Source organism: Tamandua tetradactyla, chromosome 5, assembly GCF_023851605.1.
Source record: "Tamandua tetradactyla isolate mTamTet1 chromosome 5, mTamTet1.pri, whole genome shotgun sequence".
NCBI classification, from domain to species: domain Eukaryota; kingdom Metazoa; phylum Chordata; class Mammalia; order Pilosa; family Myrmecophagidae; genus Tamandua; species Tamandua tetradactyla.
The window spans coordinates 182,384,620-182,407,605 of record NC_135331.1 but is presented as its reverse complement, the minus strand read 5'-3'; the positions used below and the strand labels follow the sequence as shown (position 1 = coordinate 182,407,605).

Genomic DNA, 22,986 nt, shown 5'->3' with positions numbered 1-22,986 from the left:
CCAACCTATTATTAAATATTTAGAAAGTTTTCCAATTTTGTAATGTTACAAATAACCTATCTGCAAAGATCCTTATAATAAATCATCAATTCATTTCTGAGCTTTGGAGTAGATTTCTAGAAATGGAATTACTGAGTCCAAAGTTTTTGATATATATTGCCAATTTCCTTTCCAAGATGATCCTGCATATTTGTACTCATTACAGCAGTATAAGAGATTAATCATATCATTTCATATTATTCAGCCCTAAATATTTGTGTGCTGTAAAGCAGAGTTAAATTTCTAAGTTTAAAATGGTTATCTTGTTTTAGTTTGAATTTTTTTGATTATCAGGGTGGCTGAAGATTCTTTCATGTTTTTTATTCACTATTACATATGTGCTGGTTTGAAAGGATGTACGTACCCTAGAAAAGCCATATTTTAATCCTAATTCCATTTTGTAAAGGCAGATGTTCCTTCTCATCTTATTCAGTATTGAATATTTGAAACTGTAATTAGATCATCTCCCTGGAGATGTGATTTAATCAAGAGTGGTTGTTAAACTGGATTAGCTGGAGGCATGCCTCCACCCATTTGGGTGGGTCTTGATTGGTTTCTGAAGTCCTATAAAAGAGGAAACATTTTGGAGAATGGGAGCGATTCAGAGAGAACAGAGCAGAACCACCAAGCCATGAGAAGCAGAGTCCATCAGCCAGTGACCTTTGGAGATGAAGAAGGAAAATGCCTCCCGGGGAACTTCATGAAACAGGAAGCCAGGAGAAGAAGTTGGCAGATGATGCCATGTTCACCATGTGCCCTTCCAGATGAGAGAGGAACCCTGACTGTGTTCACCATGTGCCTTTCCTGATGAGAGAGAAAGCCTGACTGTGTTCACCATGTGCCATCTCACTTGAGAGAGAGAGACCCTGAACTTCATTGCCCTTCTTGAACCAAGGTATCTTTCCCTGGATGCCTTTGATTGGACATTTCTATAGACTTGTTTTAATTGGGACATTTTCTTGGCCTTAGAACTGTAAACTAGCAACTTATTAAATTCCCCTTTTTTAAAAGCCATTCTCGGAATGATCAAAATAGAAATGTTTGCGTTTGCTTGGTGTTTTTTGATATTTAAAAAAATAAAATTAAAAATTAAAAAAAAAAGCCATTCTGTTCCTGGTATATTGCATTCCAGAAGCTAGCAAACTAGAACAACATAATATTTACATTTCTTACTAGTTTAATATTTGGGTGAATCACTAATTTTAATTTTTAATATATCAAAAAGTGTTTTAGATATTAATTTAAAGTCCAAAGGCAAACAATTTCAGGATAAATAATGTTGTTAAAAATAAAACTAGGAGCATGGTCACATATTTATTTTGCCTTTCAAAAACTGACCCCCCAAAGCATGCTCTTCCTACATGCAAAATACATTCACTCCATCTCCCCAAATTCCTAAAAGTCTTAAGTCATTTCAGTAACTCTAAACCCAAAGAGTCATCAAAATCAGTTATGGATATGGTTTGTACTGAGCAAAATCCTTCTCCATCTGTGGGCCTATGAGAAATAGAAAACAAGTTATCTGCTTTCAAAATGCAATGATGGGACAGGCAGAGGATAGATATTCCTATTCCAGCAAGGGAAAATGGGAAGTAAAAAGGGCTAATTGGTTCCAAACAACTCCACAAACTCAGCATGGCAAACTCCATTAAATTCCAAGATTTTAGAGTCATCTGTGGATTAATGCTTTGTCCTTGGAGCCTGCTAGAGTAGGCACCCATTCCAAATTCCAAATGCTTGGGCAGTGGCCATCCTCTCCGTCAATTCCAGGACCCAGGCCCTGTCCTCTCTATGCAATGGAGTGGCCATGGTGTCGCAGAAAACTGGGGTGTAGCTCCACCCTCTCCAGCATTGGAGTGGTGACTGAACTCTCCCCAAATACAGGGTGCAAGGCCTGTTCCCTCCAAGGCCTGTCCCTGCCCTATCTAAAGGCACAGGTAGAAGCCCCTATCTCTTGGTCTGAGGAAATATCTTTGGCCTAGACCACTGCTTCCATGGTTCTGCACTCTAAGTTATCTTTTCTTCATGTTATCCTGTCTCTGTTTCTTTCAGTCCAAGTTGAGAGTGCATCTGCTTGTACATAATTATAAAAAAACCTTTCCAGTTTTGCATGAAGTGCAAGGGGTTACAAACCATCAGACAAAATAATATTTCACAGAAACTTCTTGGAAAAATGCATTTCCAAACCTGAATCCTCTGAGATGGCTGACTAGATTCATGAATCATATGCTCAGTCTCCTTAGTGAATAGTGGTTTAGCTAAACCCTTACAAGGAGATTTATTCTCTGAGGCCTCACCTACTGGGAGCTTAGGGAAGGCCGTGATATAGCTGTTTCTGGTCCTGGTCTTGGAACATGCTTTCCAGATAGGGTAAGACTTTTCCAAATCATCAATTGCTGGTTCCTTTGAGCACAGTCCTCAGTTTATTCATTTCCTCTCACATTTTATTATAAGCAAGGAGAAACCAGGCTGCAACTTCCATACTTAGCTTGGAAATGTTCTTAGTTAAATATCCAGGTTCATCACTTAGTTGCCCTCCATTTGAGATCAGAGCACAATTTCTCTTAAAATTTCTGCTACATTCTAACAAGGTTTGCCTTCTTCCAGTTTTCAATAACCCATTCATTATTTCCTTCTAATGCCTCACTGCAAGCACCTTTAATCTCCATATTTCTACCAATAGACTTTTAAAAACAATATAGGACTTTTTATATCAAGCATCTCAAAATTCTTCTTAAACCACGTCCATATTTTTAGGCATTTGTAAAAGCAGTACCAGAATTTTTGTACCAAAATTAATACAAATTTTGTATTAATAGGTGTGCTGGTTTGCAAGTATTGTGTACCCTAGAAAAGCCATGTCCTTTAATCCTGATTCAATATTGTAAGGTGAAAACATTTTATTAGATTGTTTTCATGGAGACTGACCCACTCAATTGCAGGTGTGACCTTTTGATTAGATTACTTCCATGGAGATATGGCACACTCACTTGTGGGAATGGTTAGATGGAGATGTGAAGCCATCCATTCAAGGTGAGTCTTGATTAGCTTATTTGAGTCCTTTAAAAGGGGAAACATTTTGGAGAAGACATAGTTGCTTCAGAGCCAACCAAGACACAGACATTTGGCGATGCTTGGAGTGCCAACAGAGAGAACAGACACCTACACACAGACGTTTGGAGATATAGAGCCCAGCAGATATCACCATGTGCTTTCGATGAGATGCTAAGCAAGCCAGACTCAGAGTTCTGTCCAGGAGGAGCTAAGTGAAGGCCTACAGACACTTTGAGAGGAAACCACTGGCATCAGAAGCTCGAAGCAACAGAACTGGGAACAGGGACCAGCAGACACCAGCCATGTGCCTTCCCATGTGGCAGACATTAGTCTTTCCTGAGTCAAGGTATCCTTCACTGGATGCCTTAGTTTGGACATTTTTATGACCTTAGAACTGTAAACTTGTAATTTAATAAATTCCCTTTTTAAAAGCTGTTCCGTTTCTTGGCATATTGTGTTCTAGCAGCATTTAACAAACAAAAACAATAGGGTTCACCAGAGAAACAGAACCAACATGTTATGTATATATATATATATATACGATTATATTAAGAGATTTATTATAGGAATTAGTTCATGCAACTGTTGAGATTAGTAAATTTGAATTTCATAGGGCAAACTGCAAGCTGGAAACTCTGATAAAGGTGATTTGGAAATCCGGCACATCTGAACTCCTTAAGTCTGGCCACAAGCTAGAAACTCCAATGAAGGTGAAGTTGAGTTTCCTAGAAATTATTTTTGTCTTCTGAGATCTTCAGTCCTGGCTTTTAAGATCTCTAACTGATTAGATGAAGAGACTCTCCACATTGCAAAAGGCAATCTCTTGTTGACTATAGGTGCAATCAACTGATTATAGATACAAATTCATCTATAATATACTCTCATAGTAACAACCAGTGGGTACTTGCTTGAACATACAACCAGATACCATAACTTAGTATATGTTGATGCATGAATTTAACATCAACAGTCTCTAATGTTCTAGATTTCAATACAGTTTGAGAACTGACCACACAAAGATTCCTTAAACCTGTTTCTAAACAGAACACTAATATCTGGGCTAATTAGGGAATGCATAAGAATTCAAATTTATTAATAGTGTCAAATTTGGAAATAATTCATATCTTTTTAAGATGACTTTTACAGTTACTACATAAACACACAAACTCGGTGCTGTTTAGATTATTTCAAATATTGTTTCATACACTGAAACAAATTGTAACAATTTGGTGGCTGTGTAAAAAATTGCCACCAAATTAGTGGCTTACACTTCAGAAGTATGTAATAGCTCTTTATTATTACTAGTGATATAAAACTATAAACAATGCTATTTAGTTATAAGTTGCATTTTGTGTGATTTCCAATTTCCTTGTTTCTTTTCCATAAGGTTTTGTGTTTATTTCAGATATATATATATATATATATATATATATATATATATACATACACACCTTTTTTTAACTTTTTTTACTGTATAGTATAACATATATATATACAAAGCAAAGAAATAAAAAAGCAATAGTTTTCAAAACACTCTTCAAAAAGTGTTTACAGGACAGATCCCAGAGTTTGTCATGGGCTACCATATGATCCTCTCATATTTTTCCTTCTAGTTGCTCCAGAATATAGGCGGCTAGAGGGCTTAATTACTTTTTTATCATACAATCGACTTTTTTTGTGAACAATAACACATATGCAAAAAATCTATAAATTTCAAAGCACAGCGCCACAATTAGATGTAGAACATACTTCAGACTTTGATATGGGTCACAATTTCCCAATTTTAGGTTTTTACTTCTAGGTGCTCTAAAATACTAGAGACTAAAAGAAATATCAATTTAATGATTCAGCATTCATATTCATCTGTTAAGTCCTATTTTCTATGTATAATTCCACCAACACCTTTGATCTTTCCATACCTCTCTTTGGGGTTGTTCAGACTATGGCCATTCTAAATTTTTGATATTGGAAGGGTCTGTCATATAATAGTATGGGTTAGGGAGATGGAACTATCTGATGTTCTGGAGAGGTTGGGCCCTTTAGGTTTCAGGACTTATCTGGACCAGGGACCTATCTGGAAGTTGCAGGTTTCTGGCAAGTTACTCAAGTGCCTGGAACTCTTGTGGAGTCTTATGTATTGCCCTAGGTGTTCTTTAGGATTGGCTGGAATGGTCCTGGATGGGGGTTGGCAGGTTATGATAAATAACAAGGTCTACTTGAAGCTTTCATAAGAGCAAACTCCAGAATAGCTTCTCAACTCTTTTTGAACTCTCTCTGCCACTGATACTTTTTAAATTACACTTCTTTTCCCCCTTTTGGTCAGGATGGAATTGTTGATCCCATGGTGCCAGGTCTGGATTCATCCCTGAGAGTCCTCTCCCACGCCGCCAGGGAGATTTTCACCCCTGGATGTCATGTCCCACGTAGGGGGTGGGGAGGGCAATGATTTCACTTGTAGAGTTGGGCTTAGAGAGACTGAGGCTACATCCGAGCAACAACAGAGGTCCTCCAGAAGTAATTCTTAGGCATGCCTATAGGAAATCTAAGCTTCTATGCTACCTACATAAGCTTCACAAGAGTAAGTCTCATGATTGAGGGCATGGCCTATTGATTTGGGTATCTCTAAAGTTTGACACAGTGTCAGGGGATTCCCTGATGGTAAGGTTTAATAGTTACATAGTCTTTCTCTCCTCCCTCAGGGGACTTTGCCAATACTTTTCTGATTATCTGGTTAATATATTCTAGGATGTTTTCAGGCATTACAATAATCTATATAGGATTAAGCGACCTCTTTCTCATTCTGTGCTCCCTGTGTTTCAGTTGTTCAAATGAGCTATGAAGATAGGTTGAATTAGATCATGCACTACAGAAAATTTCAGTCCCAGATCAAATAAACCTTTTTTTCCATTGGTCTCAAAGAGTATGTGTGGTTCCTAAATATAGACACTGTCTTCCTTACCCCTATGTTATGAATTACTTTAACCCCAACCTGTTCGGCTTCATTCTTATCTCTAAATATCAGGTTATATATATAAAACAGCCTCTCAAAATCCCGAAATAATAATCACCACTCCGGATTTCATGTATCTGCTCTAAAAGCTTACAATCTAGGCCCCTGTTTTCTTATAAGCGTTTTCTAAAGGTGAACATACCATTGTTGTTTTTTTGTTTCTGGCTTATTTTGTCTCACCAAATGTTCCATATGTTCATTCACATCATTGCATGCCTCACAACTTTGTTCCTTTTTGTAGCAGTGCAGTCTCTGTTCATAAGTATATACAATTGTTCACCAAACTACTTCTTCATCAGTGCATCCTTCAGACACCTGCATTCATTGGGCATCATGTAGAGGGCCCAAAGTCCACAGTCCATCAACATTCTCAATTTTAGATAATTTCATTGTTCCCAAGAGAAAGAAAACCAATAAACACCACCTCACCAAACAGAAATCTAAACCTCCTCCTAACTCTTGTCCTTCCCCCCATTATTTACCTCTGCTGTTGCTGTGGTAGTGCTGATGGTTTCCTTTTGAACATAGCCCATAGCACGCAACAGCAGTTTTCCCCCTGTACCCTGGACTTAAACACTCTTTACACAAGAATCATATCTTTGAAGTAATTCTTGCGTAAACTAATTCATATTTCTAGTGTGAGTCAGTGGGACACGTAGGTCTGTACAACCCCTTTCAATATTGTTTATCTTCAACATGGTACTATTACTTCTTGACCCACTACAGAATCATCTTTGCTCCCATCTATTCCCTTACATTGGAGTTCAATCTCATTACCTAACAGTTCACCCAGCTCTAGCTGCTATGTATCTCTAAGTTCCCTATATTTTCTATTATAAGCCTCTGATTATATCTTTATGCTGGTCATAAAAGTAAAATCATACAGTTTCTGTCCTTTTGTGTTTGGCTAATTTCACTCAGCATTATGTCCTCAAGGCTTAACCATCCTGTCATGTACTTCATGAGGATGTCATTTTCTCTTACTGCTGCATCGTATGTATGCATATGATCGTATGTATATACCACATTTTGTTGATCCATTCGTCTGTTGATGGGTATTTGGTTTGTTTCTATGTTTTGTCAATTGTGAATAATGCTGCTATGAACTTTGGTGTGCAAATGCTGTTTGTGTCATTGCTTTCAGCTCTTCTGGGTATATACGATATATTTTTATTGTGGTTGATAGTTTGTCATAAATTCCAACTATTTTAAATGTACAATTAAACAGCATTAGTTGCTTTACAATTTGGTGTAAATCACCACTATCCAATATTAAAACTTTTTATCACCCTATGAAGAAACCTGATGTTATATGTGGTGAAGATACATTATACTTTCGCTCCTGGAGGAAACAGCACAGACATCAAAGAAATCATGTGAACAGTCTCAGATGTTGCAAGGCCATGTGAATAAAATAGAAGGCTGGATAGTGGAGAATTCATTATCATGGAATCATTTACCAGTAATTGGGATTGAAGGTTCTGATATACCCCAGGATCTGATCTTAATACTCTGCTGAGACGGCTACTTGTAGCTTGAACATGGCCTTGACCTATAGTGAGGTGTAGATGTTGGAATTTTGTGGCATCATATCAAGGAAGAGGTCAGAAAGCTCAAGGTGGTGGAATACTAGAATGACTATATTATGTGAAACAAGAGAATGCATTTCTTATTTACCTGGGAGGACCTAGAGGTGCATTCCTTGCACCAGGACAATGCATTATTCTCTACTGATTGATCTACTGATGCAACAAATTGTCACCAAATTAGTGGCTTAAAATAACACACATTTATTATCTCATTGTTTCTGTGAGTCAGGAGTCTGGAAATGGCTTAGCCAAGTGACTGGCTCAGAGTCTTACAAAGCAACAATCAAGTTGCTGGCCAGGCTGTGTTCTCATCTGGTGGCACAAATGAGGAAGAATCTACTTCCAAACTCATTCCAGCACAGGCTGTTGGCAGAATTCATTTTTGTCATGCCTGTATGACTAAGGACTCCTGTTATTTACGACTTTGGCTATAGACTGCTCTAAGGGCCAGCAGGAGACTCTCTCTCTCGTCTTCTAAAATGGAATCTTATAACAAAACATAATCCTCATCATAAAATCTAACCTAATTAAGGGAGTAATATCTCATCCCATTTGTTGTATTCAATTGGTTAGGAGCTAGTTAAAGGTTCCACCCTCATTCATACAGAGGTAATTGTGGTAGATTAAATCATGTCCCCTAAAAGGGCATGCTTAAACCCTAAACCCTGGGCCTGTGGTATGAACTCATTTAAGATCCTATTAAGAGGAGGCATCACTGAAATAGGCTGGGCCTTAGTTCCAATATTACTATCAGTCCTTATAAGCAAAGCAAATTTGGAATGGAAGTAGAAGTCACAGAGAAGACTGTAAGAGATTGACTCCAAGTGAGAAGGCAAAGTTCTATTGCCAGAAAACTACCACCAGAACACTATAGACCTTGAAGAAAGCATGACCTATTGATACCCAGATTTTGGACTTCTAAATTTCATAACTGTGAGACAAATTTCTGAAGTTCAAGCCAACTAGTGTATTTGTCATAGCAGCCCTGGGAAACTAAGATAGTGATTGTACAAGGGCCTGGCTCATTAGGGGTCACTTAGAGTGTATCTATCACAGACATTTAGGAATTCAGTAGTAAAAGGGTCACTGGTATCTTTGAAGGTCACTGGCATCTTTGAGAAGCTTGGCTGTGGCTGTCCTCAGTAGGTTTTTTTGACCCTGGGAGACACTGCCATGGAATTGGGCTCTCTAGTACCAATGAGGATGAAGGGATTACTGACAGGCAGAGCCCACATAACATCAGCAGTCAGAGGCAATGTGGCCATAAGTATAGTAATGAGTAGCAAGACTAGAGTGGTAATTAGGGCTCCTGACTTACATCAATCTGTGGCAATGGCTGAAAGATCACGACGTTCCCAGGAGCAGTACAGGTGGAAAGCAGCCTAGAGTGTTGGTGACCTTATGAAGGATTTTCAAAAACCAACAAAAGAAGAGGAAAGCACTGGAATTCGTTCCCAGGTGGTTTGTCACGGCATGTTCCTGCTAGTTACACTAGTGAGTGGCTACCAGTCACCTGTGCTGACTTAGCCATTAAGCACAGTATTGCAGCCCATCATAGTTTCATTGGCTTATGATAATGCTAAAATTTTTTTAATCAGAAGAAAAATATGAATGTCACCTATATATGGTAATGAATCCAACATGGAATATATTTGTTTTTCTACCAATGTAGTTATTAAACACAATTTTTAATGTATCTATGTACTTTTTGTGGATTAAGGAGCTCATGAGGACAAAAGTGCTGAGAGTCTAGGAAGATCATATTGAGGGTCTACTGGTCTCCTTGGGGGAGAGCCCAGGCATATTTACCATCTATATTTGTGGTGATGTTGAAAGGTCCTCAGTAGGAACCTGTCTACCTATCAATCAGTAGGATTTAGATCTGAGAATATAAATCTGGAAACTGAAGAGGCCATGATTATCCCTTGCAACTTTGTGCGAAGTGATATTTATACATTATACATCTTGGTTTCTCTTTGGAGTGCAAATGCGTCCTACTGCTTGTAGGATAAATCTCAGATACTTTAAAGTGCCAAACACAGTTTACTTCTCTAGCTTTCTCACCTCCTCTTTCTAACCCTACTAACTCAAAGCCCTTAGCATGCCACTCTCCAGGCCCCTCTCCTTTGCAAATCCCGTTTGCTCTGTGTGCTTCTTTCCTCTCCTCCTCTATCGGATAAAAAGGTAAGCCTGGATTTCCACAGCACCTACCTCGCACATCTTTTTAGCATGTCACTCAATTACACTGCATTGTAATCCTCATCTCTTTTTGCGTCTGTTAGATCATGAGGGCCTCCTTTTCTTCACATCTCCTAGTAAAGTGTCTTGTTAAAGGATTCTTTGACATAAAGGGAAACAACATTGCAACATTTTATTACCATTCATTATTCATTGCAAGTTTTTCAGGGTGCTTTCAGTTTCACTTTCATTATCTTTCTTTAATAGCCCCCTTTTTCTTTCTACTCTTCTCCAACCCACCCGCCACCCCGAGGTTAGGGACAGAGAGCACAGGTGAGCCCTTACTGTGGGCGAGGGGAACCATCAGGTACTCGGAACCACGTGAACGCGATGACGTCACGCGTAGCGCCGGCCAGCCGCCGTCGCGCCCGCCCATCCTCAGAGCCTTCCTGGATTTCCTTTGCCGTTAGTTCGGGGCGGCCTGAGCTCTGTGGTAGCGGAGGCTGGCAACGACGAGTACCAAAGGCGGGGCCTCGCCGACCCTGTTGCCTTGAAGTAAGTGGCTTGTGTTCCAGAACAACGTGCGGGCTGCCGGGTTCGACCCCTAAGCGCCCGCCGCGGTCTCCCGGGGAACGGCGCTGCGCGCCGGCTGGGTTGGGCATGCGCGTGCGCGGGTCGCGGCCTCGCTGGGAACCCGACTGAGGCGGGGGGCGTTTGATTGCGACAGGTGATGGCCCACTTCTCGCGCGAGGACGAGGCGGCGCTGCGGGCGATGCTCCGGCAGCTGTTCCAGAGCGTGAAGGAGAAAATCACAGGTGCTCCCTCCCTGGAGTGCGCCGAGGAGGTCCTCTTACATCTCGAGGAAACGGATGAAAATTTTCACAAGTAAAATAACTTTTGATGTCTTAAGCAAACTAACCGGCTGACCTCGGAAAGGTCAAAGGATAGCAGATAAAGAATGGTCCCTTGACTATTAAAATAACGCCCACGTTGGAGGTTCATTTTTTTTTCGTTTTGTCTACGCAAACTGAATTTACATGTCATTTCTCTTTACCTACCATCGCTTCTAGTTTCTCTGCATTTACTGCCACCAACGTATCTTAGTTCTCTGATTCTTCTCCCGCGCCCCCTCTCCCCCCCCCGTAACAGCAATCGTAAATTATTCGTTTTCTTTTTAGAACAAGTCTATTATTTCAAGGGAGGACAGTCATCATATCAAAAAGCAGTGAATTCCCAAGATCTCCGTTCCTTTACTGTTCCCATTCCACAATGGGCACGCCAATTATCACCTAAGCACCCTTGCAGTGAGAGGCTCTCTTGCTCTGGAATTGCCAGGTTCCTGGGAACGGTAAGGCACAGACCCAAATGTCTGTGCTACGCGTCGGGAATATAAGGGCCGTAGGAGAGGTTTAGAGTGCTCCGCACTTAGGGAAAGCAAAAGTTTAACCAGGGAGGGGTCATCTGAATATGTTTCTTTAGAGATGTTTTTTCCCCCTTTGATTTGGTTCTTATAATTTAAGCCTCTCAGTTTTAAAATGTCTACTTCCAAGTGCCTTAGTTCATTGTTGTTAGTAGTACTTTAACCCAGTAATTACGTATTATTTTGATCTCTCATATGATATTGAACTTTTATTTGGTTACTTACCTTTGCTGATTCTGTGTACCCTGAAGTTCTATTTATCTGAAATTCCTACCTATTTCATATAGAGGCATTAGGGGATCCTTGAGCCCTTTGGAATTCTGCTCCAAGTTAGTGTTTATGTACAGTTTTATGTGGAGAGCATTTATAGTTTTCATCAGATTCTCAAGGGAGTTTTTAAAAGTTTGGAAGGAATTCTTGTTGATAGGGAGTTTCTTATTTTGCTAATATTTTTGGTTATACATACTGTTCTTTTGTGTTTCTGTGATTTTCTTGTTTATTTCCTTCATAAATCCACTAATAGCTGTTATTGGATGATAGTATTCTTTATTTTGGTGATACCAAAGAACAACTTTTATTGGTTAGCTATTGATTTCTTACTTAAACAGTGAAATGTAGAAAAAATCGCAGCTTTCTCAGAACAGGTTTGGTCATCAATGTTTTATAAACTCAGGTAATGCTGGTTTACCTCACACAAGTCCATATCAAGCATTAAGGTTGGGATTTCATTTCTGGTTTCTATCTCATGTGCAAATAGTTGCTTGAATAATTTTTAAATTACTGAGTCAGTTTTTGGTAGGATCATATTTAAAAGTTTCTCCATTTTCATGCACTTCCCCAAAAACAAATAAACAAAACAAAACAACAAAAACAAAGACAAACACTCAAAAAAATTAAACAAATGATGCTGCAATAACAGGAAACTCACATGGAAAAGTAATGAAATGTGACCCTACCATACAGCATACAAAAAACAAGCAAACAAAAAACCTTATCCATTTTATCTAAATTTTAAAATTCATTTGCATAAAGCTTTTTGTTACTATCCTGTTATTGTTTTAATGTTTCAGTTATTGGTAGTCATGCTTTTTTTTTATCCTTTTTTTTTTTTGTCTTCCCTCTTTTGTTCTTGATCTGCCATATTTATTAATTTTATTAGTGTTTTCAAAGAACTAGCTTTTGGCCTTGTTTTTTCTTTCTAGTATGTATTTATTTTTATCTTACTTATTTTTTATTTTTGTCATGGACAGGCTCTGGGAGTTGAACCCTGGTCTCTGGCATGGCAGGTGAGATCTCCAGCATGGCAGGCGAGATGTGTTTATTTTTTGTTTTGTTTAACTTGGTGATGAATGCTAAGTTCAGTAATTTTCAGGTTTTTTCTTTTTTAATATCAGTGTTTAAGCTACATATTTCCCTATTAGCATTGCTTTGGCTGCATTTCATTAAAAATGGTTTCCCAGTTAAAGTTGAATTGTTGCAGTTGATCTCAGGAATCAGTTGACTCTTGTAATAGTGCAATTTATTCGTCTTAAACAGTTCATTAAATAGATTAAATGCTTGTTGATTAACATGCATAGTTAATGTTTACTGTTTACTAAAAAGATTTACTTGTGCTGAAGAAATCCATACAGACTCCAATGATAGTTTGCAATCTTAAAAGTAAGATTTATAATCCTGTCATTTAGCTCCGGTGCTTGAATTTCCATTTTTCTTTCTTTTCGCTGCCCTAATGCTCCTTGAATTCTTAATATTTTTGATTCACTTAGGTATATGTTTGTTCCCCAAATGCTTCATACTTCAGAATTATCCATCTCTCCATCTCCACTATCAGGACATTGATTCTGTAAATCCACATGATGTCTTAATATTAGGAACAATATAATTTTTTAAAAACAGACATGTAGGGGAAACTGGTGTTTCTACACTGTTGACATTTTTGTAAAAGGATTGTTAAGACAATTAAGTCCATGAATAGTGGAATTTCAGATAGTATAATGAAATAATACGGGGAAAATTCCAGTAATTTGTGGGGAAACCACAGCAAAGGCAGATCAGCCTTATCTGGGGATTTGTCCTGTGGCAGCAGCCCTAACCTATCTTTGCTTTCCATAGTGTCTTCTGTGTTTCCAACTAAAACAGTACATAGTCTTGAAAAGATATAGCAAGGAGTTAAGACCTGTGGGACAGGGGACATGTAGGGAACACATTGCTTTAATTATGTGTGTGTGTTGTGTACATTTTTGCACTCAGACTGGCTCCCAATAAAACAAAGAACTAGTTTTCAACCTTTGCAACATTAGAGTTAGCTGGGGGTCATTTAAAAGAAATACCACAAATTAGTCAATATTACCTGGGGGAATCCGGGTCATGAGAGAAGGGGAGCGGTAGAAGCTGGGCCTTGGTGTTAAAGTTCTCTAGATACTTCTAATGCACAGCCAGGGTTGAAAAACCAAAGTTAGAAAACATGCTTATTCACATTTCCATGACAACGGTATTACAGTTTTGTTTTTTTTAAGAGAAATTGTGGGTTACAGAATATCATGCACAAAATACAAGATTCCCCTATGCACATACTTTTTTTTGCGCAATACTAGCCATTAATAAAATACCTTTTTAAACGTATCACTACTGATAATTTTTTTATATATGATTAAAATATTTCTTGCTTGTTTAAGTAGCTGAAAGGATGATTTTCTGAAACAAACTTGTACTAATTAGATTTTTTATATCTTTATATTGTAATAGTAATCTCTGTATCTGTGCATATTTTGTTAAAAATATCTTGAACATGCCAAAAATTCATAGGAAAAAATCATGTTATTTTGGAAAATTTAGGTGATAAAACTGGAGAGAAAAGAATGAAGAAATGAATATTCTTTTGTTCAACTTGGTAAAATTTTTCAATGTAAGTGTGAAAATTTTTCTTATTTATCAGTAGTAAAGCAAAATGATCAGGAACAAAAATATGTATTTTAATTGAGGTACTTCTGAAATGTGGTGAGTTGGACATGTATATCCTTAGCAGCAAACAAGTGTTCTCTTAGGTTTTAATGTCCCTCTTTGAGGAATATTTTGAAAAAGACATTTTGCATATATTTGATAATAGTGTCATTTCACATTTCAATTATCATCACCGTTATGTAATGAGAAAATGAAACTTAGTGAGATTTAGGTATTTTGCCTAAGGTTGCAGGGTTGGTCAGTCTAAGATTTAGAGCTTAAACCTAAAGCAAACTTGATTCATAGATCTAGTATAGTATAATATAATAATTTTAAGCCTTTTTATTCATTGTTTATCTTTCATTTATTATCTTTTAAAAGGATATAGATCATATCCTTTTAAAAACTATAACAACAACAAAAAAGCGAAACTATAACTAATCCTGTTACAAAAATTTAAAATAAAGCCAATGGTTCATCTCTTAGAACAATGAATATTAGTAGCTTTTAGTTGAAATATGAATAAATGGAAGTTGTATTTTTTTTCTAGTCCATGAGAGTTAGAGCTGCTAATTTCTACAGTGCTGGCCTTTTCAGCACAGTTAGAATGTGTTGAGTCTGAAAATGTTAATGGAACAGTCTGCTACAAATAGACTGAATAAAAGGACCTGAATTGTAGTGAATTGATATAAGTTAAACCTACTAAGAATGTTCTAAAATAAAAGTTTTATGCATTTTATAGCCTTTTAAAAGGAAGTTTTATATTTCTTAAATAGAAAATTTCAATACAGAGATTTGACCCATAGTTATCAGAGTGTTTTAGTGCTTAAGGGAAAAGGGGTATTGAGAGGTCAAACTGACATCCTGGTGTCATATTTGGTCTATGGAGTTGTTTTGCTTGGCTTGGTGTAGAAAAAAGAAGTTAAAACAACATTTAAAAATTGGAAGATGCTGTGTAAAAATCAGTTCTGGCTTTTATTAGAGCATTGAAAGATAGCACCAGGCTTATATTCCTACTTGGCAACAAGTAGCTCTACCTTCATCTGAGGCCTGTCCTCTTCAATTCACCACAGCCTCTAGTCTTTTCTCACTTCAGCATGGTTTCCTTTCCTTTACTTGTCTGCCCAGGTAGCATTTGAGCCTGTAGTCCCTGGAACAAGTACAGACCTTTGGAAAGTCTATTTTAGGCATCTAGGACTTTTACTTTTATATAAAAAGAGTAGAATGTGCTACAACTCCAGAATAATTTCTAAAAACAATGCAATGAAAATACTTGATTTAAAAATCTGTAGTTAATCATTGATCCTTGGATTAGATGTAGACTTCATAAGGGCTAGTAGATGATGCCAGTGCTATCTGGATTGCAGTGTAAGTAACACAGTACTTAATTTTAAAGAAGTATTTTTTCCAGCTGCACTGCAACAATAATTTTTAATCCAAGGGCACCATTATGGAACCCCAGGATTCCATAAAGTCCCAACTTGGACTTTATGGGGTACTACTATGAATTAAGCTGCTATAAGCACTAACACAGAATGAATTGACAAATGAGAATTTGAACTCTTGTGTTCTTCGTACCTGAAGAGCAGAAGGAACACTTGAAAAATGACTGTCTTTAATAATTTGAGATTGGAGGCTGTCAGACGTTTGTAATTATTGATGACGCTGGAGTGACAGAACAACCCCGTGAGTCAGTAAGTAGAGCATGCTAAGGGCCAAGACAGCCTGGCAGTAAGTACTCACATGAAAAGGAACTTACCATCTCAGAATGTGTGTGTATGTATGTATGTATTAATGTGTATATGTATATATATATTTATAAGATTCTCTTGAAAAGACCAGTAACTTGTTAAGGCAGTATTCAACCTTGGGGTCCTTGGGTTCATTTAATTTGGAAGATGAACCAAAACCACGAAGCATTTTGAATGAGTTCTTCTGGGAGTTACTACTGTGGTTATAGGCAAAAATGATGGCATTAGACAAAAACATGTGGTTATTCAAGTTTCCAAAGAGTTTATTTAAAATATTTCCAGTATATTTGTTATTTACAGCTAGTGCTAAATGGTGGGAATTTTGTTTTATGATGTGTCTTTTACTTTTGAATGATGTTCTCTTAACTTTCTTGAAGATATTTTGTGGGTGAACTTGTGTTACACTTCCCCACTACCTTAGATATGAAAATAGCTTTTGTGTTGCCTACCAATTGGGCTTTGTAACAGTACACACAAAAGTTATATTTCTCAGCTAAATATTATTTTCTCCCTACTGTATTACTAGTGGGACAGAGATGGGGCCGATAAAATCAAAGAATAAGGTTAATTCTGCCTTTCTTTAGTAGGCATTTATATAGCCTCCTTAGGAGGATATAGAATTCCATTTTCACAGAAGCTTTTCATTCATTTTCTGGCAAATAACTCAGGCTAGGCTCATCGTCCATTTCCCACTGAATATGGCAGAGGGCTTGAGGAAAACTCCTGTGTTTACCTAACCTTGAGCAGGATTATGAAGAGGGTCAGATTGTTTTAGAATCTTGCATTTCCTCTCTGTATTTTCTTCCACATTCAGTTTTTTCTTCCTTTTCCGGTAGGGAGGACTGGATGTGAAGTCCTTGTGGCTGGGCTGAAAGGATTATCCATGACAGGATCCATTTCATTTTCAAAGACATTTCAAAGAAACAGTGGTACTTTTATGGTATTGAAACTTCAGCTCTTCTGATCTCTGATTCAGAGGGAGTAAAGGGGTGGTTGTGTGAGAGCCATTTTGGCTCTTCACATTCATCACGCACTTCTGCCACTTCTATTTCTGAGCCAGCTGGAAAACCCAGCTCGGGGTGTGTGAAAGCATATAGGATACATCTCAGGTTACAAAATTAAGAACATCTTTAAGGATTCTGCCCATTCTTCTCTACCATATTTATTCTGAACACTAGTCTCTGAATTCCTCTTTTTGTCTGTATAAAGTTTTCACCACTTTGTGCAGAATATGGAGGACTTGGTTTAGATTTAGAAATATACAAATCAAGAAATAAGATTTAATATGAATAGGAAGTTGGCTTGTGTATGGGCTGATCGTCAAATATATATATGGTAATGATGAATTACCAGAGGAATCAAAAACTACTTACAGTGATAGCTTGGAAAGTAGGATGATTAGAGGCTGCTTTTCCTGTGGCATATGAATCAGTAAATTTTGGGTTTTGTTTTTCTTGAACTGTATTTCTGAAAATTAGATAACAAAATATCTGCTTTCCTTTTCTGCTGTACTCAGTAGACACTAAATTCCTGAAATCATAGAATTTAGTAGTTAAAACATTGAGTATAAACTTTGAACATTTTAAAGTGAATTGGATAGGTATATTAATTAAATTTTTGAGCAAATCACACTTATTTAAAAACTATTTTTATTATATAATATAATATGTATATAAAGCAAAGAAAGAAAAAAGCAATAGTTTTCAAAGCACTCTTTAACAAGTAGTTACAGGACAGATTCCAGAGTTTGTCATGGGCTGTCATACCATCCACTCAGATTTTTCCTTCTAGTTGTTCCAGAATAGGAGGCTAGAAGGAATAAATATTTTTTAATCATCACAATTTTGACTCGTTTTTTCTTTTTAGTGAAAAATAACGTATATACAAAAAAGTAATAAATTTCAAAGTGCAGTACAATAGTTAATTGTAAAAGAGATTTCAGAGTTTGCTATGGGTTACAGATCCACAATTCTAGGTTTTTACTTCTAGCTCCTCTAAAATACTGGAGACTAAAAGAAATATCAGTTTAATGATTCAGCAATCATATTCGTTTGTTGATTAAACAAACCTTCTTTATATAACTTCGCATCACCTTTGATCTTTCTATCCCTCTCTTTAGGGGTATTTGGGCTATGGCTATTCTAATGGTTTCATGTTGAAAAGGGCTGTCAGTAATATGGGGTAGGGAGATGGAACTAGCTGATGTTCTGGAGAGGCTGGGCCCTCTAGGTTTCAAGAGTTGTCTGGTCAGGGGACCCATCTGGAAGTAGTAAATTTCTGGAAAGTTACCCTAGTTCATGGAACCTTTGTAGAATCTTATAGATTGCCCTAGGTGTTCTTTATGATTGGCTGGAATGATTTTGGTTGGGCAGATTACACTTTCAAATTTAATATGCCACTAATAATTTTGAGGAAGTAATAGATTAACCTCCCTAAATGAAAGAAATTTAAATAATATATGAATTGGTAAAAATATGAGTATTACATTTATTTATGTTCCTCTCTCAGTTTACCAGTACAAAAAGTTTCATTTTATTACTTAAAAATTTCTGGGATTTTTATATTTTTTGGAGAATGTGGGGTTTTAGAAATGACAAGGGATTTGGAGGAAGGTGGACCTTAAATAGTGAATTGGACAAATCACTTTATCTGAATGTCTTCATCTATTTTACCTATCTTCTATGGTGGGTAAAATAATATTAATAAAGTACTTAACACATTATCTAGAACATGGTAGTTACAAGTTAGTCCCACACATGCTTATATATAAATTGACATGGTTTGTGGTTTGTTGAGAGTATTGAGTGTAGCCTCATTTAAAAGGCGATGCCTTGGTAGAGGGGATTGATTGGCATTTAAATCCCAGTCCAAGGGAGTTGTATTTGACCATTAAAGATATCAGGCAACCAATACTTAACTTTAAATTCAATTCAGCACATATTTTTTGAGGTGTTATGTGCATTACATAGTGAGAGATATTGGTGTAAGCAAAATGTTTCTAATTCAGAAAGAAGTAATGAAATTGGTAATTTTCAAAGGTCCGCATGATTATAATGTTTAGGATAAACATGATAATGAAGAAAGTGAAAGTGAGAAGGCAAGCAAGAAGGCTGCTGCTGTATTCTCTGTGTGCGGCAATGTGGCTTCCCACTGAATGAAAAAAATGGAAAAAAGGAAAAAGTGATAAAGTCAAGAGATGTGCAGGAACCATTAACAAGTATTGGTGATGGATGTAACGGCCAAGGGGATGGATGTGAGGGACAGGAGATGGAGAAGTTAGAGAGCATTCTATAGTGTCAAGTTTGAGAGTTCTGAAAATCGATAATGTTAGTTCCAGAAATGTGGTGGTATTTAGGAAGAGCAGGGTTCTTTTTCTTTACCCTTCTTTTTTCCTTTAGAGAAGTGAATAATGGAAGATAAAGAGACCATGTATGTGGAGCAAGGTAATTACAGCATAACTTTAAATTATTAAGAGGCATTAGAGTGAATAAGAAACTAACCACTAATGCGAATATTTAGAAAGGATATGCAGGATCAAACTGATACTCACCTCAGAGGAAATGAAGAGATAAACTTTTGTCCAGTGTTCTATCTCAATCCAAGTGTTTATGAAGTTTCTTCTATGTGTACAGTATTGTGGATGATACATGGACAATGAGTCTATCTCGTTCTCAGAGATATAAAAATCTGAGTATAGACATGGTGAAGAGCCAAACAGAGGATTGAGCAGTTTATATGACTGCACACAAGCCAGGATATTTTGAGTGCTGAGAGTGAGTGGGCCATGTACTATTGGGGAAGAAGAAGAATATCAGAATTTGGGAAATTAGAATTGGGTTTTATCAAGGTGTTAGCATTTTCAGTTGTAGAGGATGATCTTACTGAAAGAGGGGACATGGAAAACAGTCTTAAGTGGATGAAATAGCATCATCACAGGCATGAGGAAAAGGGAACCTGGGCAATATTGGGTATGGGGTCATAATGGGAATGAATCAGGTAGGACGAATTAGGGTCTAAGCTTAAATGCTAATGACAAAATGTCTTAAATTTAATTATAATGAAAATAACAATAGCCACCACTTATTAATTGTTAAATTTATGTTGGGCCCTGTGTTAGGTGCAAGGCATGTATTATTTAAAATCCTTATAATGATTTTCCAAATAGATACTTTCTGCATTTTATAGATGGAAAAAAACTGAAACCTACAGAGGATATGTAATTTGGGCAGCTTCATACAGCTGGTAAAGTGGGGGAGTTAAATTAAAAGCTCATTCTTTAACTCTGTAACTACAGCAGGATCTACTTATTCATGTCATTGGGGTTGGTACTTGGTCTGTTGGTAGAGAAGTCATCTAATGCAGAGGGACATAAAATGATCATAAATATGATACTTAAATATTTAAAACATTTTTAATTTAAAGCAAAATATTACATTTACCAGTATTTTGGTTAAAGACTACTTCTTTCAGTAGAAATCTGGTGATTCGAGTTCTAAGGATCTTTAGATAATTTAAAACAATCTGAGTACAGAATCCTTCTGTACTGCTAGTGGTTCTCAAAATATGGTCTTGGCACTAGCAGCATTAGCAGCAGCATCACAGGAGAGCTTGTTGGAAATGTAAATTCTTGCACCACAAGAATTTAACAAACCCTTCAGATGATTCTGATCCATGCTGTAGTTTGAGAACCACTGATTTATATGATGCTTTAGCCATTATTTAGCTAAAGTATATGAAGATGTGAACATTAATCTGGTGGCAGTGGAAAGGGAAACAAGTTTTAGAGGAAGAATTTCGGAATTATGGAGTGTGTTGACAATCAGATATGAGATATGAAAGAATATTGTGGTTAAAGATGGTTGTGACTGTCTGTACAGGGTCTGACTGAATGATGTTATCTTTAACAGAAGCATATAAGTCAGGAGAGGAGGTGGTTTGTGTGTGAATGGGTAGGACAATAGGTTTGGCTTTGGCTATCTTGACTTTGACATGGTTGAGGAATATAAAGTGACCGTGTAAAGCAGGCAGTTGATATACTGGTCTGGCATTCTGAAGAAGTCAAGACTGAAGAAAAAGCCAAAGGAATCACCTGTTTTATTGAACCTGAAATTGAAGCCATGGGAGCAGAGAACACATTATTCAAAGTCCTTCCTTTTAATTTGGTAGTTTACATTTAGAAAGTTTAACTTTTTTGTCTCTAAATTCTTTCAAATAATGGGACAAAGTCGAGATGATCATCTCCAAATTACGGATAAGAAGACTGAGACTTGCTCTGATCACACAGCTAATAGGTGGTAGACCTAGAGTCAGAAAACAAGCCTTTTTTGACTCTGAGCCTATGCTTTGACTATAATACCATGTGCTTCATGCCTAGTATCTCTACTTTACTTCTGTGGCCTGCACTCTCTATGGCAGGCCTGCCATGATAGTACTGAACAACCATGTGGGTTCCAGGAAGCAGTGATCTGTTCAGAGTTGAGGAGAAACAGGCAGGGGAGGAAATTCCAGTCAGCAACAGTTAAAATAGAAGAAGAAATCTGTTAGTTTCCTGGCCAAGGTGACTGTTTCTTGAAGGACTTTGAGTCATTTAATAAATATTGAACTGAAGAGTATATGGTGGGTACCTTGATTGACCCATAAGTATATGACCCAGGGATTTTTTGCTCTCTTCTATTGCATATGTGTGAGGCCCTTACACAGTGATATCTTTGAACTGAAAGTCTTGAAAATAGTGACATTTACAAAAATATTTGCCCATTGCAATTTATCTTTGTCATGTGGGAGACCATAAACACTTTAACATTTCTGACTAATATTCATTATAATTACTGCTCCTTATTTGCAGTAACTATGTTTCATAGAACAATTAGCTATCATTTATTTACTTTGCAGAAATTTTGCCTTCTCATATTTGCTATATTTTTTGGAAACTAATTTTAATGTTGGCAGTAAGAAAGAAAATGACCTGTGTGTTGAATTGTCTGAAACACTTCCAGTCAAGCAAGAGCTGATCAGGTCAGAGTTTCCATTTCAAAATGTACACAAAATTGTTCTGTTTTGATGATCAGAGCTTGACCTTTTCCTATTTATTCTTTCGTAATTACTTTTATTCTAGTCAGTTTTTTCTTATCAGCTTGAATAATTATGAAAGTAGTTAACAACTGCTTTCTCACCCTTAAGCATTACACGTTAAAATAGAAGCATAAAAAAGAAATGTGAAAAGATTCCTAATCCATTAGGATTGTTCCTGGAATTTCCTTTTTTTATCCTCTGAGGTCTCCAATATCCTCACTTAGTTGTGCAGTCATCCTCACTCTCAATTTTAGACAATTTTCATTGCTCCAAAGAGAAAAATAACACAACCACACACAAAAAAGGAAAACCCAAAACTCAATATCCCTTATCTCCTCCGATTATTTATCCCTAGTATTGGTGTAGTATTGTAAGATATTACAGTTACATATAGTCTATAGCATGCAATAGATAATTCCCCCCATATAACACTCTATTATTAACTCTTTGTACAAGTGTCATACATTGGTAGTAATCATGCAGGAACTTACTCATATGTATAGTGGTAGTTGGTACATGACTTTAAGAACCCCTTCCAATCAAATTCACTTTAAATATGGCACTATTACTTATAACCCCAATAATGAATGACTATCACCTCTATCCTTTCTCAAACATTTTAAGTTCAACCTCATTAATAATTCTGTACATATCAGGTAATCACTTCCCCTACTGTAACTTCTTTCTATCTCTAGAGCCCCTGTATTCTACATTTTAAGACTCTGAGTTTACATCTTCTAAGTGGTTCATATTAGTAGAATCATACAATAACTGTCCTTTTGTATCTGGCTTGTTTCACTCAACATTATGTTCTCAGGGTTCATGCATGTTGTTGCATGCTTCAGGACCTCATTCCTTCTTACTGCTGTAAATATTCCATCATTTGAATATACCACAGTTTGTGTATCCAATCACCTGTTGATGGACACTTGT

General features: G+C 37.0%; 1 protein-coding gene across 5 annotated transcripts in view; it reads left to right on the top strand.

Moving 5' to 3' along the window:
• Positions 1-10,282: 10,282 nt before the first annotated feature.
• Positions 10,283-22,986, top strand: part of TBC1D32 (TBC1 domain family member 32) — a 325,899-nt gene continuing 313,195 nt past the window's right edge. For 3 of the 5 annotated variants that reach the window (XM_077162776.1, XM_077162777.1, XM_077162775.1), the window contains exons 1-3: positions 10,283-10,425; positions 10,598-10,755; positions 12,541-12,576. In XM_077162776.1, the coding sequence (XP_077018891.1) occupies positions 10,601-10,755; positions 12,541-12,576 (191 nt within the window). In that variant the 5' untranslated portion in view covers positions 10,283-10,425; positions 10,598-10,600. The remainder of the gene's footprint in view (positions 10,426-10,597; positions 10,756-12,540; positions 12,577-22,986) is intronic. The other 2 variants (XM_077162779.1, XM_077162778.1) reach the window with 1 other exon arrangement.